General features: G+C 53.9%; 1 protein-coding gene and 1 long non-coding RNA gene across 2 annotated transcripts in view; both read left to right on the top strand.

Annotated features, from left to right (window-relative positions):
• XXYLT1 (xyloside xylosyltransferase 1) overlaps positions 1-19,109 on the top strand; it is a 202,151-nt gene extending 183,042 nt beyond the window's left edge. Inside the window, exon 4 of the mRNA XM_003807641.6 lies at positions 17,248-19,109. Coding sequence (XP_003807689.2) covers positions 17,248-17,644 — 397 coding nt within the window. The 3' untranslated portion in view covers positions 17,645-19,109. The remainder of the gene's footprint in view (positions 1-17,247) is intronic.
• Positions 12,285-15,975, top strand: LOC134730066 (uncharacterized). The gene is made up of 3 exons (XR_010111723.1): positions 12,285-12,652; positions 13,654-14,547; positions 14,726-15,975. It is a non-coding gene; the product is annotated as an uncharacterized LOC134730066 (long non-coding RNA).
• Positions 19,110-20,359: the final 1,250 nt, after the last annotated feature.

Raw genomic sequence — 20,359 nt, 5'->3', positions numbered from 1 at the left:
CAGTGTGCCCCTGCTGGGGGGTGCCTCCCAGTTAGGCTACTCGGGGGTCAGGGGTCAGGGACCCACTTGAGGAAGCAGTCTGCCTGTTCTCAGATCTCCTGCTGCATACTGGGAGAACCACTTTTCTCTTCAAAGCTGTCAGACAGGGACATTTAAGTCTGCAGAGGTTACTGCTGTCTTTTTGTTTGTCTGTGCCCTGCCCCCAGAGGTGGAGCCTACAGAGGCAGGCAGGCCTCCTTGAGCTGTGGTGGGCTCCACCCAGTTCGAGCTTCCCTGCCACTTTGTTTACCTAATCAAGCCTGGGCAATGGCGGGCGCCCCTCCCCCAGCCTCGCTGCCGCCTTGCAGTTTGATCTCAGGCTGCTGTGCTAGCAATCAGCGAGACTCCGTGGGCGTAGGACCCTCCGAGCCAGGTGCGGGATATAATCTCCTGGTGCGCCGTTTTTTAAGCCCGTGGAAAAGCACAGTATTCGGGTGGGAGTGACCCGATTTTCCAGGTGCGTCCATCACCCCTTTCTTTGACTCAGAAAGGGAACTCCCTGACCCCTTGCGCTTCCCAAGTGAGGCAATGCCTCGCCCTGCTTCGGCTCGTGCACGGTGCGCGCACCCACTGACCTGCGCCCACTGTCTGGCACTCTCTAGTGAGATGAACCCGGTACCTCAGATGGAAATGCAGAAATCACCGTCTTCTGCGTCGCTCACGCTGGGAGCTGTAGACCGGAGCTGTTCCTATTCGGCCATCTTGGCTCCTCCAGTAGCATCTAATTTTAATGCCCGCTTTGATCTGGCTGTTAAAAATTCCACTCTTTATGTTCATTCAAATCCCAGTTGGCTGTTCTGGGTAAGCCCAGGCCCCAGTGCCCTATGCGGAGAGAGCTGAGAAGTTGCAGGCCCTGCGTGCAGGGAGCCTGACTGCCTTGTCTCTGTGCTCTACCAGCTCCAGGCAGCCCCAGGCATACCTGTGTTGATACCTGAATAGAGCGCGCAGTGGGGAGAGACAGGGAGGGTAGCTCAGATGCTTTTCTGCTTTCACAGGGAGCAGCCCAAGCACAGCAGATTTTCAAGAGATTTATCTGGAAGGCCAGGAGAAGCAACCCAAGCACAAGGGATCTGAGGAGGAGCCAGGGAGCACATTTCCAGTTTAAAGGGGAAAAATGTCTCCCTGGAGAGTGGGCACAAACGGGAAGAGGGCAGAAGAGGAGCTCCAGGGCCACACGCAGCCTGGCAAGGGCAAGGCCGGCTGTGTCCAGAGGAGCAGGAAAGGCGGGTTTGCTGCAGGCCACCTGGAGAGACGGTGGCATGTCAACGGGCCACACGGGCAGTGCCTCCCAGCCCCCTTACTGCTCCCCGCAGCCTGCCCTGAGTTTAGAGAAGCTGCACCGAGGCAGGAGGAGGTGACCACAGTGCTGCCACCAAGGCGACCTGGAGCCGGGAAGGCCTAGGAGGCCACTCTCCCTCCTTGTGGTACAGGTGGGAGGTATCGGGGAGGGGCCTGGCCAGTGTCATCATGCAAGTCAGTGATCATGATTAGAACAGCCACTGCCACTGACCCCATAGCCAGAATGCTCAAGACAGAAGCCAGGACCCGGAGCTCTTTGTCCCCCTTCATCACCTACATGCATTCGTTCTTAGAGCTAGTCATGCACCTGCTAAATATCTCCTAAACCCTTTGCTTGTCTCCATCCTTGGCACTGCCACCCTCCCCCCATCACCAAAGCATCCTCCTGCCTGGTCTTGCTGCTTCCAGCCCTTCCTCCTCCATGCCAGTGCCCACCCAGCCAGAGCGACCTTCCTCATACCTCGCTTCAAACCTTTTGTTCCCTTCAGCAGCAAGGTCAGCTTCCCTGACCTTCCTCACAGGGCCCATCCTAAACTGGCCCTGGCTCATAGTCAGGCCTCTGACCCCACAGCCCCTGCCCCTAACCACTGTGTTTGTTGAATACAACTGGATAGACTTCTGCCCTACAGGTCTGTGGTCTCTGCTGAAACGCATTCACATGCATGGAGACAGGGAAACAGCCTCTGTTCCAGGGAAGCAGGGGTAGGGGAGCGGCCGTTACGCCAGACCTGGCCACCTTTGATAAGTTGTTTATTTTCTGAAGCAGACAGTTCTGATAAAGCCGTCGTAATGATGCTCCTTGATCCAACCTAGCACGATAGGAATCTGAGCTGGCCTGTCAGAAGGACAGATTGTTTTGTGGATTTTCTTCCCTTAAAAAAAAGAAAAAAAAGAAAAATTTAAAAGCAAGGACAATGCTGTAGAGTGCCGAGCTGTAAGGCTTCGAGGCACACAGCGCGGCCAGCTGTGGGGCAGGCTGGGGGCAAGCTGGATGTTTGGGGGTGCTGGAAACCAGGTCTGTTTTGCCCACATGTGCTCTGTGTGTACAAATGGCCTTTAATGCAGCTGCCCCTGTGCACAGGCCCCAGGCAGTCCTTGAAAGAGAGGCTTGAAGTCAAGTTTGAGTCTTCTGCAGCTCGGGCACCACCGAGTCACAGTGAGTGTTGGCCTCCGCAAGGCCTGACAGCACAGAGGACAGAGGTGAGTGGGGGCAGCTGCCTCAGGGGCTAGCCTCGGGGTGGGGGAGGAGGCTAGCCCAGCAAGCTTTTGAGGTACCTCTTTCCTGTGTTGGGTATGAGGTGAGTACTCAGAGCAGTGGCGCTATCCACCACAGTCGAAGGACAGTGAGGCTAGTAGCGACCTGACGGTTTTGAACCAAACTCTGGGCCAGCCCCTGGTGGAATGGAGTGGTCTCGCCACATCAGTCCGGAACTCTACTAGGACTGTCACCAGACACGGTTGTGGCTCGCGGCTGCCCACCGTGGCCCGCAGGATGACTGGGCTCTTGGAGCTGTGAGGGAGCACAGGAGCTAAGCTCCTGCTCCTTTCTCTCTGACCGCACTGCTGTGCTTCTCGAGTAGAACTGGGTGGACTCCCCCCTCCCACCGTGGTCTCTGGTGAAATGCGCTGGCATGCTCAGACATGGGGATGGAGGCTCCATTCTAGGGAACCAGGGATGGGAGAGTGGCAGAGATGCCAGACCTGGACACCTTGGGTGAGTTGCATATTTTCTGAACCAGCTTGGAGCCGGAGCGGCGGGGCCAGGGGTGGGGACCAGGACTGTGACACTGGTACCGAGTCACCATTCCCAAGAGGTTTGGAGAGGTCGGAAGGGGTGTTGAGCCAAAGGGCAAATCCAGATATTCTCTCTCCAAAGCCCGTGCTCCTCTGAACTGTTCTCCAGGGACCTCACTCAGCCCCTTTTGTCCCCAACTTGAACTTTCATATGGCAATCATTTCTTTTCCTACTTGACCTCGTGCAAGGAGAGGATTTAGAGCACTGTAACTCCCATGGGGGTCATCCTTTGCTTGAGAGAAGGTTACGTCCACGTGAAGACTCTGCGGCTGCTCAGATGAACCACACACTCTGGAGGTTTTTGGCATTTCGAGGGTCTGGGAGTGGCTGCCTTGCTAGGCCTCCCTTTCCTACCCTCAGCTTCTGCAACTGGCAGGAGCTGCTGTCTTGGGCACCATTAGAGAAGCTCCCCTGCCAAGAGCCAAGGTGTACTGTCCCCAGCATGGAGAATGGTCCTGCCATCAGAGTGGGCTCTCCAGGATGAGGGTGTCTGTGTGATTCACTGTGCTCTTCACATCCTGGACCCTGAAGCCTCATTGAATGAATGAATCCCTGGGGTTGGGTTTCTGGGGCCGATGGAGTCCTGTGATCGTGTGTAGTGGTGGGAGTTTTGCCTAGAACATCCTTGGGTGGTTTAACTCACTAAAATACAGCAAGTGAAGAACAGCAGGCTGCAAGGACTGACCTAAGTATTTTAGGGAAAGAATTGGACCTCTGAAAAGAGTACGGTTTACTTTGCTCAAAATCTGGGTTGCATGAAATACATTACACTGAGGCTGCCATCTCGCTGGTGGGAAAGGCTGCAGGCAGTCTTGTGGTGCCCTAGCGAGGGTGGACTTTATGTCCCAGCTGGGCAGCCTTGCCCAGGTGGCTTCCATGCTCCATTTTCCTGGGTGATCTCTATAGGTTTTTTTCAGCGATAAGATTTTGGGTCTAGGGCCAGGGCCCTGACTTGAATCGGGCTTCCTGCCTCTAAGTACCCCTGGGGCAGGGAGCAGGCTAGCTGATCCCTGCCATCTTCCCATCCTCACCCACAGCCTGCTCTGTGGTTGGAACTGGCCTGATGCAATTCAGACCTCATAGCCTGTTTTCTGCTTTTCTGCCTTACCAGCCGGACCTTCCCAGAGAACCAAAGCCCTCTAGGAATCCTTTCTGTGATGTTATTTCTCACTCCAGCTCTGAACTTGGTGAGAGCACAGGAGATGAGCTCTTTCTGAGTTAATGGAGCAAAAGGCAGAATGTGTGACCATCAGCACATCACTTTTTTTTTTTTTTTGAGACCGATTTTCACTCACTGTCACCCAGGCTGGAGTGCCATGGTGCAATCTCGGCTCGCTGCAACCTCTGCCTCCTGGGTTCAAACCACGCTCCTGCCTCAGCACCTTGAGGAGCTGGGACTACGGGTGCCTGCCACCGCGCCTGGATGATTTTTGTATTTTTAGTAGAGATGGAGTTTTGCCGTGTTGGCTGGGCTGGTCTCAAACTCCTGACTGCAAGTGATCTGCTTTCTTCGGCCTCCCAAAGTGCTGGGATTAGCGGCATGAGCCACTGTGCCCCACCAGGGGCAGTAACTCTCTGGGCCTCCATTTCCTCGTCCATAAAATGGAAATAATACTGACCGTAGGTAGTTGTTGTGAGGAATTGAGATAATGTACACATAGCTGGGTAATGATTCCTGTGAATGGGGAGAGGTGTTCTTCTCCTCCTCCTCGTCATTTTTCTGGGCACGGTGCTTGTCCATAATAGGCTTGAACAAATATTTATTGCCAGCCTGGATGTAGGGATGACCCTGCCTTCTGAGGAGGAGATGAGGAGAAGGACCTCTGGTGTCAGGAAAGCCTGAGGAGAGGCCCCAGGGATCATCTCAGCAGGGAGGGTGTTGACCAAAGGAAAAAGTCAAGCTTTTAAAGAATTAAGTTCGTTTTATTCAGAAGTTTCCTGAGGACTCCAGCCTGGGAGAAGTCTTTCGAGAGGTTCTGTCAGGCTGCCCCAAGACTGTTTCAGCTCACAGTTTACACACAGGTAGACAGGCTCGGTACACGCAGGGGGTTATCAAGGCTTACGTGCGAGGGTGCATCTGGTTAGAGACTCCAGAAGCGACATCACTAACCCCTTCAGATGCGATCTTATGCGTAGGAAAAGGCAAGCACTAGGGTCACGGATCTTTTAAGGAATGTAGTGACTCAGGAAGAGACGCTGGGGGCCGGGCGCTCTATCCTGTTTTGTCTTCATCCTCCGGAGGGTTGAGCGTTGTCACAGAGTCAGGGGCTTTGTGGAATTCGGCTGGCCAGCAGAAATGTGCAGACATGGCTTCTTAAGTTTGCAACTTTATCTCACGGGGTGAGCAGGGCTTCCTGGCTGGGGCCATATCTGTGCCACATGTGACCTGGCACCTCACTGTTGGCTCTTGGCAGGGGGGGTGCCCTATGGCTGAGGGCAAGTTTGGGAGATGTCCTTCTTTTTTTTTTTGAGATGGAGTTTCACTCTGTTACCCAGTGATCTCGGCTCACTGCAACCTCCGCCCCCCGGGGTTCAAGCGATTGTCATGCCTCAGCCTCCCGAGTAGCTGGGATTACAGGCACGCGCCACCACACCCGGCTAATTTTTGTGGAGTTGAGATGGAGTTTCGCCATGCTGGCCAGGATGGCTTCAAACTCCTGACCTCAAGGGATCCACCCGCCTCAGCCTCCCAAAGTGCTGGGATTACAGGCGTGAGCCACCGTGCCCAGCCGAGAGATCCTTCTTCAGGGTTCCTCACTTTTTCTTCCTGCTGGACTCCCACGAGGTTCCGTGTTTTATGCCGAAATGCCTGAGGGAAGGAAGTCCCAGGGACACAGGGAACTTTTCTGGCCCTGCCTATTCCTCCTTCCTGCTCCTGCACAGCTGCTCAGACAGTAGCACCAGAGGGAGAGAGAAGATGGGCAGGTGTCAGCAGCCCTCCAGGAAGACCACCAGGGAGGGGGGCTGACGGGGAGGCAAATGCCTGAAACTCATCACCCCTATTTCCTGAAAACTGAATCTGCAGACACCCAAATAGGACAAACCTAAGGACTCTGCAAAAACAAATAAGCATAGTGGTTGCCTTACGCGCCCGCCACCCTTGACACACACAGCACACTGCTGAGGTCCCATAATTGGAAACCACCCAGATGCCCCACACTGGATCCATCGTGAGGCTTTGTCAATACATAGAAGTGAGTTTTTGAAACAAAAGCAAGTAACAACAACAGCAAATCCATGTTGTAATCACGCACTTGGAACGCAGTTAAAGAGACATCATCAATCGTTGGAGTTCAGTGATCGCCCCCCGGAAGCTTCTAGTCCTGGCCTAGAACTGCAGGCTTTCAGGACTGACAAGAATCCTCTGGCTGATTCGTCCATTTAATAGGTTTAGGAACCGAACGCCCAGGAGGGGAAGTGATTTGCCCAGGCCCACCCTGGTGGTGGGTGCAGAGCCAGGTAGACCAGGTGCAGGGCCCACTGGCTGCTGCAGACCACAGGGGAGGCTGGTGTGTTTGGCATTGAGAATCTGCACTGCTGCTCGCTGAACTTGACATTGTGGCTTTCCTTATCTCATCTGAACGTATTGAGTATTTTACTTGCATTACCTCATAACATTTTCTCGGCAGCCCTGTTTATATTTGGAAGCCTGCAGCACAGAGAGTTTGAGTGCCTTCTCCAGTGTAGATGCAGAGAACCAGGATTTAAGCTCCGGACTGGGACTGTCTGCCCCCAGAACCTCTATTCTTAACCTGTATGTGCACTGGTACATTTTTTTTCAAGGCAGTGGAAATCTGATATATTGCTGCCTCCTGGCCTTCCCTCCACCCCAGACCGATGGAAGGTGGCGGAGCTGGGCCTCCCTCCTGGCACCTGTAAGCATTATTGTGCTGCTTCCAGGAAGCCTGTCCCTGGGCCCTGCTCAGCGCTGTGACAGAGGGAGAAGACGGGACAAGTATTAGCATAGAACCTGTGTATACTTTGCAAATTGCTGTGCCACCTGTTGTATGGCCATTTTCAGGATAAAATAACTCAGTGGCTTTCATCTCTTTATAAAAATCATAAAAACGCTTTTTTTTTTTTTTTTTTTTGGTGTGATTCTTGGACCAGCAGTGTTAGCGATCCCTGGGAGCTTGTCAGAAATGCAGTGGCCGACGAGCTCCCAGGTGAGCCCAGGCACAGTGACATCTGAGAAGGGCTGCCCACCTCAGCATGACAGGCTCCTGCAGGCGGGGCCTGGGCCTGGCCCATCACACTGTCGCTGTGCCAGTTACTATTTTTGCCTTGGCCAAGATCCATGCCACATTGTGTAGGACGGCGACCAGGGACAGCCAAAGGTGGGGGTCCCCTTAGATGGAATGGGAGGGCGCTCCACTTTTTCTGATCTTGAGAAGTAACACAGTTTGCAGCCGGGGGTCATACTGCCCAGCACCTTCGTGCCTGGGTGAGCCACGTCCACGGAGTCTCCGCCACCTCTGGCTCCTGGGTTGGAACACCCCCTCCCATGAGGGTGAAGGGCGCTGGTGCGGATTGATGGAGTCTAACTGGGGACACAAGGTTAAATTCCACACATACCCTCCCTGCCGCCTTTCCCACACATGGCTGCACTCTGCTCGCTGTCCCGGAAAACACCCCACCATGTGTCCTGGCACTCTCTCCTGTGATCTCCAGCGCCATGAGGCTGTCGGGGACAGTGAGCCGATTCCGAAGGTGACCCTCTGTGGTTTTGTCTTCACTCTGACAAACCCTCCCCCATCCCCCCCACCCCCGCTCCCTTAAATTCAGGGAAAGAGGAGGGTTGTGGAGCTGAGCTGGGGCCTGGCTGCCCAGCTGGGCCAGGTGCAGGTGGGTCCTCACCAGCTTTGGCTGCCGGCTCTGGTTTCCTGCTTGGGTCCTGGGGCTCCCACTAGAATTGAGCTGCTCCCTGTGACAAGTACTGGGGCTTGAACAGCTGCTCCCTCTACAAGCTCCAGTACTGGAGGCTGGGTGCCTTCCAGGGCCAGCGCTAGGAAGGGCGTTGTCCAGAGGGCTGTGGGCATCCCCAGTTTAGGTCACCATCTGGGCCCCTTCCTTCCTAGTCTTTGTCACACTGAGCACTTCGTCACAGATGTGGATTCCTGGGCTTGGGGAGCCAACTTTTCTGCCTCACCTTCTCTGTCTTCACTTCCCTCTAGTGACTGGGCCCAAGGCACGTTCTCCTCCCGCCCCTGCCTTTCTGAACGATTGTGCCACTGCGTTCATCCAACATTCTCCTAAATTCCTGCCATCTAGCTTTAGAATCTCTTATGCCTTCCTTCATTAATCCATCCATTTGAAACTAACAGTTCTGGGGGCCCTTCTGTGAATCAAATGCCCACGCCAGGCCCTCCAGACATGAAGATGAGCGGGACACATCCCCTTATCAGTCCCAGAGTCACCTGACTCTGCCCACACCCTCACCCTTTATTTGCCTGTTATTCATTCCCGATTGTATTACGCAGAGCCCCTTGTAAACAAATTCTCTCTTTCTCAAACCCTTCTCGCACCCAGCCCCTCCTCCTCCTTAGATGACTTCATGTCTTCCTTTCCTGACCTCTCAGAACTGCTGCTGTCCTCGCTTCTGTCCCTCTCTGCTCCCAGCCACATCCCGGGGTTCCCTCTTCCCGGACAGCTCTTCTGCCTGGCAATTCTCCCCTTGCTGACCTCGGGCAAGCGTTTTAGAGCTCTCTGCCTCAGCTTCCTCATCTAGAACATGGAAATCATAGTACCTACCTTGTTTGCTTATTACAAACATTATACTGAATACATTTAAGAACTTACAACAGGGCCTGGCACATAGTAAGTCCTCACTAAATATTAGCCATTATCGTTATTCTCATTCCTCAAAGAAGCCACCCTGCTGTTTTCCCTGTATTTCTTCAGTCTGTCTTTCTCTCATGTATGCATCCCTTTCCCTTGGCATACAGAATACTCAGCTCTCCCTCTTTGTAAAATATCCTCCCCTCTGTCCTCTCTTTGCCTCTAGGTGCCATCTGGCTCCCTGGCGTCTGTTCTCTGCTGTTCATACGCTCCCCAGGGCCAAGGGAGTGGCTCCCGGTCTCCATCCCTCTCCTTCTCCAAGGTCACTGTCACCTCTTGCGGCACTTCCAAGTCCTTGCCCTCTACAGCTTTCCACACTGCTGTATTCTCACATGCAGTGACGTACTGGGGGCAGATGACACTGGGTAAGGGGCCAGGAGATGCAAATTGAGGCTGCCAATCTGGGGGCAGGGGTCAGAGCTTCCCAAGGGTCTGATGAGCAGGTTCTGTGCAGGGTAGGTCAGGATGTTGCCGCCAGAGAGGGATCTCAGTTCCCATCACTGGAGCAGAGTGCGTCTGGTCGCAAAGTTCATGGAGAGCCGAGTGAGTAGCTTAGGTGTGGTTTGAGGACACTGTGGTCAAGGTGAAGGGAAGGGCCATCAGCATTTGGAATTCTTGAGGGTGTCCCTAGGGATGGAGCAGAGAGGAAGGGGATCCCAGGTGGCGAGCAAGGAGCTGCCAGCCGGATGGCGCGATGGGAGGTGGGGAGGACAGCTCTGGAAGTGTGGGGGGCCGTGTGCAGCCCTGGGGACTGGGGAGAGTGGCAGCAGGATGCGTCTCTACTTTATGGAGGGGTACTGAGGTACTGTCTGGGTGTCATTCTGTCCAGATCCAAGTGTTTGAGTGAGAGGCAGAGAACGGGCAGTCGATATTAGTAGGAGGCTTGGAGGGCATCACTGGGGAGAAGGCCCAGCTTGGATGGGGATGAGGAAGAGGGGGAGGTAGGCTGGAGGGAACTTGGTGGGACACATCTCGTGCCCAGAGGGCCAGGGCACGAGAGGCTGGAGGAGGCACAGTGGGCCTGCAGAACTAGCTGGAAGGCCCTTGTGGCTCAGTGGCTCTGCAGGAGCTCCCACAGCAGAAAAGGCCCCCATGGCCTGACTCGCTACGGGCCTTTGACATCTCTCTGCTGGGGTCCCCGTGCCGCCCCCTACATCATCTCCCATCCCTCTGCTTTTCCCTTCCCCAGCCACTGACACCTGCCTTTCCCTGGACAGAGGCTGCCCCGCCCACTGTGGGTCATTCTGTCTCCACCCACTGAGAGCAGCAGGGGCTGGGGGTTTGCTGAGGGCAGTTCTGGGCCCCACAGGTGTCCTCTGAGTCCCTGGACAGTGAGAACAAGGTACCAGTGAGCTGTGGTGTTTTTCTCCATCTTCATTGCTGGAGAGTGCTGTGGGTTGAAGTGTGTCCCCCAGAATTCCTCTGCAGAAGTCCTAGCCCCCAGTACTTCTGAGTGTCACCTTTTGTGGGAATGGGGTTGTTGCAGATATAAAGAGTTGAGATGAGGTTCTGCTGAGGTAGGGCAGGCGCAGATCCTTATGGCTGGTGTCTTGATAGAAAGGGGCAATGTGGACACAGAGGCACGTGCACGCAGGGAGGACGCCATGTGAATATGAAGGCAGAGAGCGGGGTGATGCCTCTCCCAGGATCCCAGACTGCCAGCAAGCCACCAGGAGCGAGGGGAGCGCCTGGAACAGACCCTCCCTCCTAGCCCAGACAGAGCCAGCTGCCAGCACTGTGATCTTGGACTTCCAGCCCACAGAACGGAGAGGCAGCACCTTTCTGCTGCTGAAGCCGCCCCATTGGTGGTACTTTGCGATGGCAGCCCTAGCGAACTAACAGAGCCCAGTGGTCTTTAGGTAAAAATGAGGCCCACTGTGCAGGCTGTAACGGGGCAACTCTCCAGAATGCTTGGCTTGTCTAGTAGCCACCCCAGTGCCCTGTCACGACCGTCCCTCCTCCCACCGAAGGCCCCTGCGTGACATAATTCAAAACGACTCAGACTCTGGGAACACGCGCGGTCGAGTTCCAATGTCTGTGCCGCAGTCGGCCCCGTGACCCCGTGCAGGCTTCTTCCTCTCCTGGAACGGGTGGGTGTGGGGTGGGTGGTAACACTGTCCTGATTAAAGCTGTGCACATCTGCTCAGCAGATGTCACCTCTTTTCTCACTTCCCCGAGCCCCCAGACCTTCCTCCAGGCCCTCTTCCTTCCCTGAACCCCTGTTCTCTCAGGCTGTGCAGGTGGTACAGAGATGCCAGCAGTTGCAAAGCAGGGCCCTGGCAGCCTCCAGCGTGCGGGGAGAGGCTCCAGGAGGCGGAGGCCGTGGTGCTGGTTCTTTCTGGAGGGGAGGAGCTGTGGCTCATGTTGGGGGGAGGGCCTGGAGGGGAAGCCCTCTGCAGTGTGCCTCCCCACAGGGTCTCTGTGGGGCTCGGTGCCCCAGCAGTCCTCTCCTGTCCTGCCAGGCAGCCTGGTTTCAGCACTGAGGACCAACCCCAGTGCCCACTCAGCCTGCGAAGCAGCAGCCCTGCCTCGACCCCGCTTGCCCTTTCCAAGTTCTGGGGATGTTGTGGTTTGGAAACTCAGTTGCTGGCCTTCAAAGAGGGCTGGGGTTTGAAAACAAGCACATGTTTCTTAGGAGGTCTCACAGACAAGGGCGAGCACATGCCTGCCACCTGCTTAATGTCCCTCCTATTTCCCCAGGCAAGTCCTGCCAGCCATTCGGGCACCCAGCTCTCCTCCAAGTGCTAGTGTGGTGAGCTTGGAGGACGTGGGCCCTGCTGGAGGGGAAAGCACAGCCTCTGCGCCTCCTGGCAGGCTGGCTTTGTCTGAGCGGTGCTGCCTCACCTCACCACAGGGCTTGTTTTGGGTAGGTGGGAGGCAGCAGTTCCCTTTTCTGGGCAGAGGCATTTGTGGAAAAGCATAAATTATTCGCCTGGAAATGTGGAGTTGCCCTTTCAGCAGCGTGACCCTGGACAGGCCAGTTTTTGAGCCTCAGCTTCCTCATCTGCACAATGGGTATATGAACCAGGAGTCCCTCAGTCTTCAGGCTCTGGTAGACCGTGGCTCTATGAGGAGCATCTCTTAGTCCTACTGCAAATGGCCTGTGTGACGTTGGGAACACTTATTCTTTTTTCTTGAGACGGAGTTTCACTCTTGTTGCCCAGGCTGGAGTGCAATGGTGCAATCTCAACTCACTGCAACCTCTGCCTCCCGGGTTCAAACGATTATCCTGCCTCAGCCTCCTGAGTAGCTGGGATTACAGGCGCACGCCACCATGCCCGGCTAAGTTTTGTATTTTTAGTAGAGACGGGGTTTTGTCATGTTGGCCAGGCTGGTCTCGAACTCCTGACCTCAGGTGATCCGCCCACCTCGGCCTCCCAAAGTGCTGGGATGACAGGTGTGAGCCACCGCTCCCGGCCTGGGAACACTTCTTACCTTCTCTGTCCAGTAGAGCTGGAGACCTCAGCCTGCTTTAGGTCTTGTTATCAAGAGATCCTAATAAGGGTCAGTTCTGAGCTGGCAGTAAGGACTGCTCTAGGGACACGGGTACTTAGAGCTCCTTGGTGACCCTACAACTCCAGGATGTCCATGTCTTCTCCAGTTTGATACCACAGGGCAGTGGTTCCCCTAAAGGACTGAAGAGCTCGAGACTGCCCCACAGAACTTCAGCCTCAGCTCCAGGTAGGACCAAGATGCAGGGTCATGGGTCTGAAATTAGCCGACATCACCCAGCCAGGGCGCAGGGTGTCCGGAGAGCTTCTGGGCCTGGGTGGACTTGAAATGTCCCTGGATCACCCCAGAGGACCTGGCTGGCGTGGATGAAGTGCTGGGCAGCTGCTGAGTGTTGCTTTTCCCTCCTGGACTCTCATCTTGGATGACTGGAAAACAAGGTCCCTTCCACGCCAAACAAGCTCATTGGGCCAGGCACACATGCATGGGTATAAGGGAAATCACGTTTCCGGGTTCCAGGCCTCACTGACTGCACAGCCTCTGGGCCGGGTGCTTCCTCTGGGAGGAGGCCCAGATGCTGGCCCTTCAGTGACTGCTCTCAAGGCTGAAGGACGCCCCAGAGGTATGCCTTGCGAGGCCGTGTGCTGAATCTCAGACCTCAAATGGAGCCTTCTTTGCCTGACAGTCTACAGCCTGAACTTAGCCTGAGTCAGCACAGGCTTCTAGAACCTTCCTGCAGAGTCTTGTGCAGACAGCCCAGGCTCAGCATTTTCCCATCCTCGCTTCCTCCCTCTTGGAGGTGGTGGTGGTGAACTCGACCTGAGGAGCTGAGAAAGGGGCAGGAGAAAAAAAATCACGAAGAGTCGGAGGCAAAAGGGCCTGTGGTTTGGAGTGGTGGGAGGAGGAGGTGGGAGGGCTGATGGCCACGTGTGCCCTTTACTGGGGAGGACAAGCCTTAGATTCTCCAGCCCGGCTTTCTCGAGAGCCCTTAGCAGAGCGGCCTTGGTTGTGATCATCAGGGAAAGACTTGAAGCAAGGAAGTAACTGTGCTTTTCCAAATGACTTCAGATGCCCTTTTCCATAAAGATGGGTTTTCTTCATGAAAACTAGTTGACTAGCTTTTAATAGTCTTTTTTATGATTATTAAGTTATATTCAATGTTAAAAATTTAGAAAATGCATTTATGACTGGAAGAATGTTCTTAAAGCTTCTTAATTTTTATTTTCCCAAAGGGCCTCCTTGACTTCTGAAAAGACCCAATATTTACCAGGGACTGTCTGCGTGGGGGCTTGTTTTCCAGTTGAAATTATTTCTAAAGGGGTGAAAAAGGCTTATCCCCTCTACCGTGGGTCTCCAGGTGACTATGGAAGACAGGAACAAGACTCTCCACAGGCTGGACGGTTAGACAATCCAGATAGTTAGAGCAAAGTGGCTGGGTTGTGGGCATGAGGAGGGGAGGGGTTAGTCAGAGAAACTTCTGGATGCTCCAGGACTCAGAACCAAATACCTGCATTTATACAAAGGTTTCCTGCAGCCTCTGCACGTGCCACGGACAGTGCCCCTGAATATACGTTGTCAGCCCCAGACTCCTGTGAAGAAGGGCAGGGGTCTGGGACACTCACTGCCCTGCCTCGTAGAGGCCTCAGGTCTGAGCCCTAAGTTCCTAATGTGCCAGCATCACCCGATCACCCTGTCCCCTGGCCTCGGCCGGTGCCACCCAAATTCAGAAATAAGATTGAAATCCAAGTGCACCTCCTTGGAACCCTAGCCCGTGGAATCCGAGGCAGTCAGATCAAAGGGACCTCAGAGATCAGAAGCCCTGCCTGCGACAAACTGAGGACCTCTGTTCCCTTTCTGCAAAAATGCAGGCAGTAATGTCCCTGGGCTGCCAGGGAGAGGGAGCCGAGGTGGAGTGTGTGAGAGGGCTTTGTGACCCACGCTGTGCTGTTGCGTTGGGGGGATTGGCGGTACTGCCTGTTTAGGCCATTTTGCCATGGGATAGAAGTTCCTCGCACGAGCTCCAATACTGTCCACACCCCGTATCATTCCTTCTACCCCGAGGCTGATGCGATTCCTCTACGAGAACCAGCGGACACAGAAGCCAGAGAAACGCACCATTCCCTTAGGTGACTGCTCTGTCTTTCTGGGTTCATTTGGGGATAGTAGGGGCGCCTTGAACAAGGGCCCCCTGAACGTCGCTTTGGGTAGGGACAGTCATTGTTCCTTTTCAGGCTGTGTTTCTGCTCCAGCACACACACAGGGCAGCTTGCACGCCCAATTTCCTGTCCCTCCTTTCCTTCTCAGGCTGATGCCCAGACCAGTCCTTTCTGACTATCATCAAATGCCTCTTCATCCTGACTGAGTGGTGGTGCTGAGCATTGTCCCCAAAGAGCCATTTGTGCTGTGGCCTTCTGCAGGCATATTCCGTCCTCTTCTCTCTGCCTGCAGCTCCCGTCTCCTGAGCCCAGCGAGCTCTGTGCTAGTTCACTATTTGCTCCTCCTTGCTGCAGACACAGAAGATTTGGGAGCGTTCCTGCTGAGGTTGGTAAGGATACCTGGAACAGTGGGCGGCCTCTTTGCTCCCCACTTGCTAGGGAGTAAAGCTGTTTAAAAAGACATTGAGCAGCCTCTCCGGGTTCCTGCTCCTCACTCAACCCCACAGTAGATCTGGCGGGGAGGTTGAGGGCTCAGTGAATCTGCAGGTGCAGCAGCGGCAGCATCGTGTCCTCAGTGTCCTGCCCCCTGCTTCCACCCGGTGTCGACAGCTGCACGGTCCACCCCACGCCTGCCTTTCCATCGTTCCTCATCAGCCCTGTGATCTTTCCTGTGGCCCTGCTGTGCTGGTGCCCTGTGAGGTGCTGTGGACACAAGAGACTGCACGGGCCACACCCCCAGCTGGGTGAGTCCTCTCCCTCCTGGGTACTCTGGACAGTAAAGATGGACACGTGGGCTCTGTGGAGCATGAGGTAGTCCAGGACCTCGGTGGGCACAGGTCCTGCCTCTTGTGCCCTCCCTCCCTTTGGGTCTCTGCTCCACCTCGGTAAACGCTTCCGTTCCCACCCCTCGAAGGGTAAATCGAGCTCCTTGGTGGTAAAGCACCCACTGCCCCTAGTCAGAGGGTCCCTCCTCTCTGATGTCGTGGTGCCCTGGTCTGCCTGGTAGAATTTTAGCTGCTTTATAACCTGGTCCTGAAATGAACCACTGGGAAGAAATAGGGTAAAATGAACACACAGCTGCCACACTGCATCCCAACCCTGTGTGACCCTATCATCACCACAGACTTTTGTGGCAAGATGACAGCATCTCAGTTTGCTTGAGAAGCTTATTTTTGCCAAGGCTGTTACCACCAGGCAGGCACCAGAGCTCGGTTCCACTCACAGCAGAACACAAGCAGTGAACCTGTGGATTCCCCTGTAAGAATGTCCGGAGGGAATGCTTCCCCCTCGCCAGGGTCAGACTCTCGGCACTCTCTGTGATACGTGAGACCTTGAGGAAGGTTCCTCCGTTCCCAGAAGCGGAGCAATGTGCTGGTGCTGAGAAGTGGCCCCTCAGGGCCACCCTGGGCAGGGTCTCCGGTTTTATTCCCCCGTACCTTCTGCTTCATCACGCAGATCCTATCCTGGGTTTGGGTGGGGAAGTCTCTCTGCGGGGGCCGGTGGGGCAGCATCTCCAGGCTGGGAGGCAGAGCTGGTTCTGCCACGATGCGTCCTCCCCGTGAGGACTCACTCCCACGCCTGTCCCTGCCACAGTGGGCCTCCTGATGGTCCTCCTTCCTCCAGGTCACCGGCACGATTGCTGTGGCCCCTCCTCTGTGGGTGTGGGCTTGGACGCCTCTCCCCTCCGCCTGCACACCCCTTGCAGCACACACGAGGCTTAGCTATTAAAGAGGCTGGAGGACAGTGCAGCGCTTTAACCCTGGCCCTCACAGGGAGGTGTCTAGGTCTTTCTTCTCCCCTCCAGATGGAAGCATTTGGGTAGAGGACCTAGAAGAGGCAACACTCCCTGAACTATGAACCTCGATTGGTTTCTAAATCTGCTGAGAGAAAAATTGAACTTGAAGTGACATTCCTTCTAAAGTAGACATCATCCTGCATGGCTCTTCTACAGCTGTCTTTCACCCTAACCCATGGTGTGCCCTGGGCTGTCGCAGGCCCCCAGCCCCTGCCCAGCCTTTCTGAAGTGCCAGGCTTGGGGCTCAATGAATGAGCCTTGTTCTAAAGCAGAAAACAGTTCTGTTCCAGTCAGGGTTCAGCTGCCTGCGTCTTGATGAGATCTCTGTTCAGGATTGTGTCTCCTGCTTCTCTCTCCCTTCTCCTTTTCAAGATCACAGGTGAAGACAAGGGGGTGGAAAGTTCTACCTAGATTGCTGCTATCTTAAGAATGTGGACTTTGGAGCCAGATTGTCTGGGTTTAGTCCCTGCGTCTGCTGCTTACTAGGTGTGTGACTTTGGGCAAATACCTTGACCTCTCTGTGCGTCCGTTTTCTTGGCTGTGAAATGATGTATCATCTCAGAGCACCCATCCCCTGGGGTTGTGTGGGGAGTAAGTAAGCCGGTCTAGTATGGCGCCTGGTACATCCTGAGTCAATAATATCAATGTTGGCTGTGGTGAGGACGTAGCAGAGGATGGTAGAAAGAATCTGAGGCTTGGGGTCCAGAGCCCTGGGTTCAGGTCCCAGCTCTGCCACTTGCTGGTGTAGTGATGCGGATTCTGCACCCCGGAATGTGGCAGTGTTTGCGTGCAGGCTGGCTGTGAAGACCCAGGGCGGCAGGCCAGCAGGCTGGTTCCCCTGCACACCAGACTAACTCTGTCCTCTCTCTCCACAGGCACACGTTCTGGCAGTTCCGCCATGAGAACCCCCAGACCCGGGTTGGGGGCCCGCCCCCCGAGGGGCTGCCGGGCTTCAACAGCGGGGTGATGTTGCTGAACCTGGAGGCCATGCGCCAGTCCCCGCTCTACAGCCGCCTGCTGGAGCCGGCGCAGGTGCAGCAGCTGGCCGACAAGTACCACTTCCGCGGCCACCTCGGGGACCAGGACTTCTTCACCATGATCGGCATGGAGCACCCCAAGCTCTTCCATGTGCTGGACTGTACCTGGAACCGGCAGCTGTGCACCTGGTGGAGGGACCATGGCTACAGTGACGTCTTCGAGGCCTATTTCAGGTGTGAGGGCCACGTCAAGATCTACCACGGGAACTGCAACACTCCCATCCCGGAGGACTAGGCGCACCCCCTGCCTTGCCCCCGGGGCCTCCAGATCTGGGGGAAGGACAGGGCTCCTTGGGACAGACCCAAGGGCAGTGTCTGACCCGCTAGAGAGACACCGCAGGGAAGTCCTGTGATTAAGGTGCTGAGACCTCCTGCCGGGCAGGTCACTGTGCTGAGGCCACCCGCCAAGGACTGGCCTGTGCACTGCTGGTGCTTGGGACCTTATTCCTCCAGGGAGCAGGCGACACAAAGGACACGCATGTCCAGTGGGCTGGGAAGCAAGCACTTGAAGAGAAGGAAGGGGAGAAAGGGTCCCCCTTGCTGTCTGCCTCTGAGGAATGGAAATCCTTTAGACCCGGCCTTTTTTGGACCAATATAAATTTAATTTAAATTGACAGCCTTCCATTTTTCGAGAAAGTACAAACAGAACTGCTTTAGCACCCATCGAGCCCCAAACGGGTAAGGTAAGCCAAGGTTTTAATGACCAGCCCAGTATCTAAGCGTCCAAACGAATGCCAGCCCATCGCATACTCACCCTGGGAGGCTGCTGCACGCGCATTCTCCTGACACTCACATCACTTGGTGTAGGTTTCAGGATCGCCTCTTTGAGGAAGGACTTCAGGACCAACTGGGGCCTGCATAAGAAAACTTATCTCATTATTAGAGCACTCACAGCTTGTATCTCCCAGCTACATCCTAGAACCCCATTGTCCTTTATTCAACCAAACCAGCTCCAGGTGACCAGACTCTACTCAGAAAGCAAATTCATCATCAAAGAACAGAGATTGGCCACCACGAGGACATGCAGGAGAACTGTCTGGACCAGGAAGACTCATTCCAAAAAGGAGCCCAGGCCGGGCACAGTCGTCAAGCCTATAATCCCAACACTTTGGGAGACCGAGGTGGGGGGATCGATTGAGCCTCGGAGGTCGAGATCAGCCGGGGAAACACAGGGAGGCCCCCATCGCTACAAAATATTTTAAAAAATTAGCCAGGTGTGGTGGCTTGTGCTTGTTGTCTCGGCTACTTGGGAGGCTGAAGTGGGAGGGTGGCTTGAGTCCAGGAGTTCACTGCACTGAGCTGTGATCACACCACTGCACTCCAGCCTGGATGACAGAGTGAGACGTCCATCTCAAAAAAAAAAAAAAAAAGGAACCCAGCAATTCCCAAGTGTGACCATGTGGGCTTGGAAGACATGTCACTCATGGGCCAGTAAGCATTCTAGTTTCTTTGTTTACAAAATCCCCTTATCATACCACGTTAGACCGTAGACCTTAGCAGAAATTAAAGCATCGTTTCTTTTGATGGGGCCTCCTGTACGTAGGCTGTAGACGTGAAAGCCCCAGGGGTCCATTTGTATCATCTAGCTGAGGTCCTTGGAGAAATGCTATGGAATTTTCATCTTGTTTTGTTTTGATTTCATTTACGTTTTTCTATCTTTTTCCCATGAGTGAGGATAGCTAATAAATCATCTTTGAGAACATGGTGATTCATGTTGTTTGTTCTCTGATCAGTTTCAGCTGCATGAAGGCTCTGAATCAAGTGTGTACTCAATGCCATTGGAATCCCCACCTCCCGTGATGAAGATGAGTGCTTACAGGAGATCCTAAGGACCAAGGAGAGGGCACATCTGAGAGGGTGTCAGAGAGGGTAGTATTGGCATGTTTGGTTCAAAGCAAGGAATCATTTCATTCTAGGTATTGGCAGGTCCACCTGCACCGGGGAGCAAAAGCATCCCCATTTCTTCTCATCCCTCTTACCCTAGACTGCCCAGTTACATCCTGCCCTGAAAAGGTGGAGCAGATTTCTCTCCCAGCCCTCTGCTGTGACAGAATTGGTCTGTTCTCTCACCTACTTGATTTCCTATTTATAGGTAACAATTCTTGAATGCCTGCTGTGCACCAGCCATTGTATTGGGGGATTTATTACGCTATTGATAATGTTTATGAAGACTTCATGAAGGTCATTATGTCTAAAGTCGACTGTAAGAAAATGTGAGAGATGTGGACAGAGTCATATACTATATGTTTATCACAACATTTTTTATAGTAGAAGAAAATTGGAAGCAACTTGAAATGTGAAAAAGACGGGCCAGGCGCGGTGGCTCACACATGTAATCCCAGCACTTTCGGAGGCTGAGGCCGGCAGATCTCTTGAGCCCAGGAGTTCAAGACCAGCCTGGGCAACATGGCAAGACCCAGTCTCTTCAACTATACAAAAATTAGCTGGGCATGGTGGCGCACGCCCAGTTCTTCAGGAGGCTGAGCTGGGAGGATCACTTGAACCCAGGAGGCAGAGGCTGCAGTGAGCTGAGATCACACCACTACACTCCAGCCTGGGCGACTGGGCAAGACTCTGTCTTTAAAAAAAAAAAAAAAAAAAAAAAGAGGGAGGTAGGTGAATAATATATGCTTCATCCATATAACAGAATACTTTAGGCATTATTCAAAGAATATGTAATGCCTCAGGAAATACTTACAATGTGCTATTAAATAAAGAATGCAAAATGTAAGATCATATGTTTAATATGATCCTATTTTTAAAATTACATATATGTGTATGTATATCAATGTACACACATATATATGTGTGTATAGATATATACCTACACACACACATATGTATAAAAAGAGCATCTATTCTGCTATATTTCAACTTCTAAAAACATAGGTGTTTCAAACACCACATTAAAAAAACAATTATTTCAATGGGAAAAAAGTGAGTTAAAGGC

The sequence above is a fragment of the Pan paniscus genome, chromosome 2 (assembly GCF_029289425.2).
Source record: "Pan paniscus chromosome 2, NHGRI_mPanPan1-v2.0_pri, whole genome shotgun sequence".
NCBI lineage: Eukaryota > Metazoa > Chordata > Mammalia > Primates > Hominidae > Pan > Pan paniscus.
This window is presented reverse-complemented; position numbering and strand designations above follow the sequence as displayed.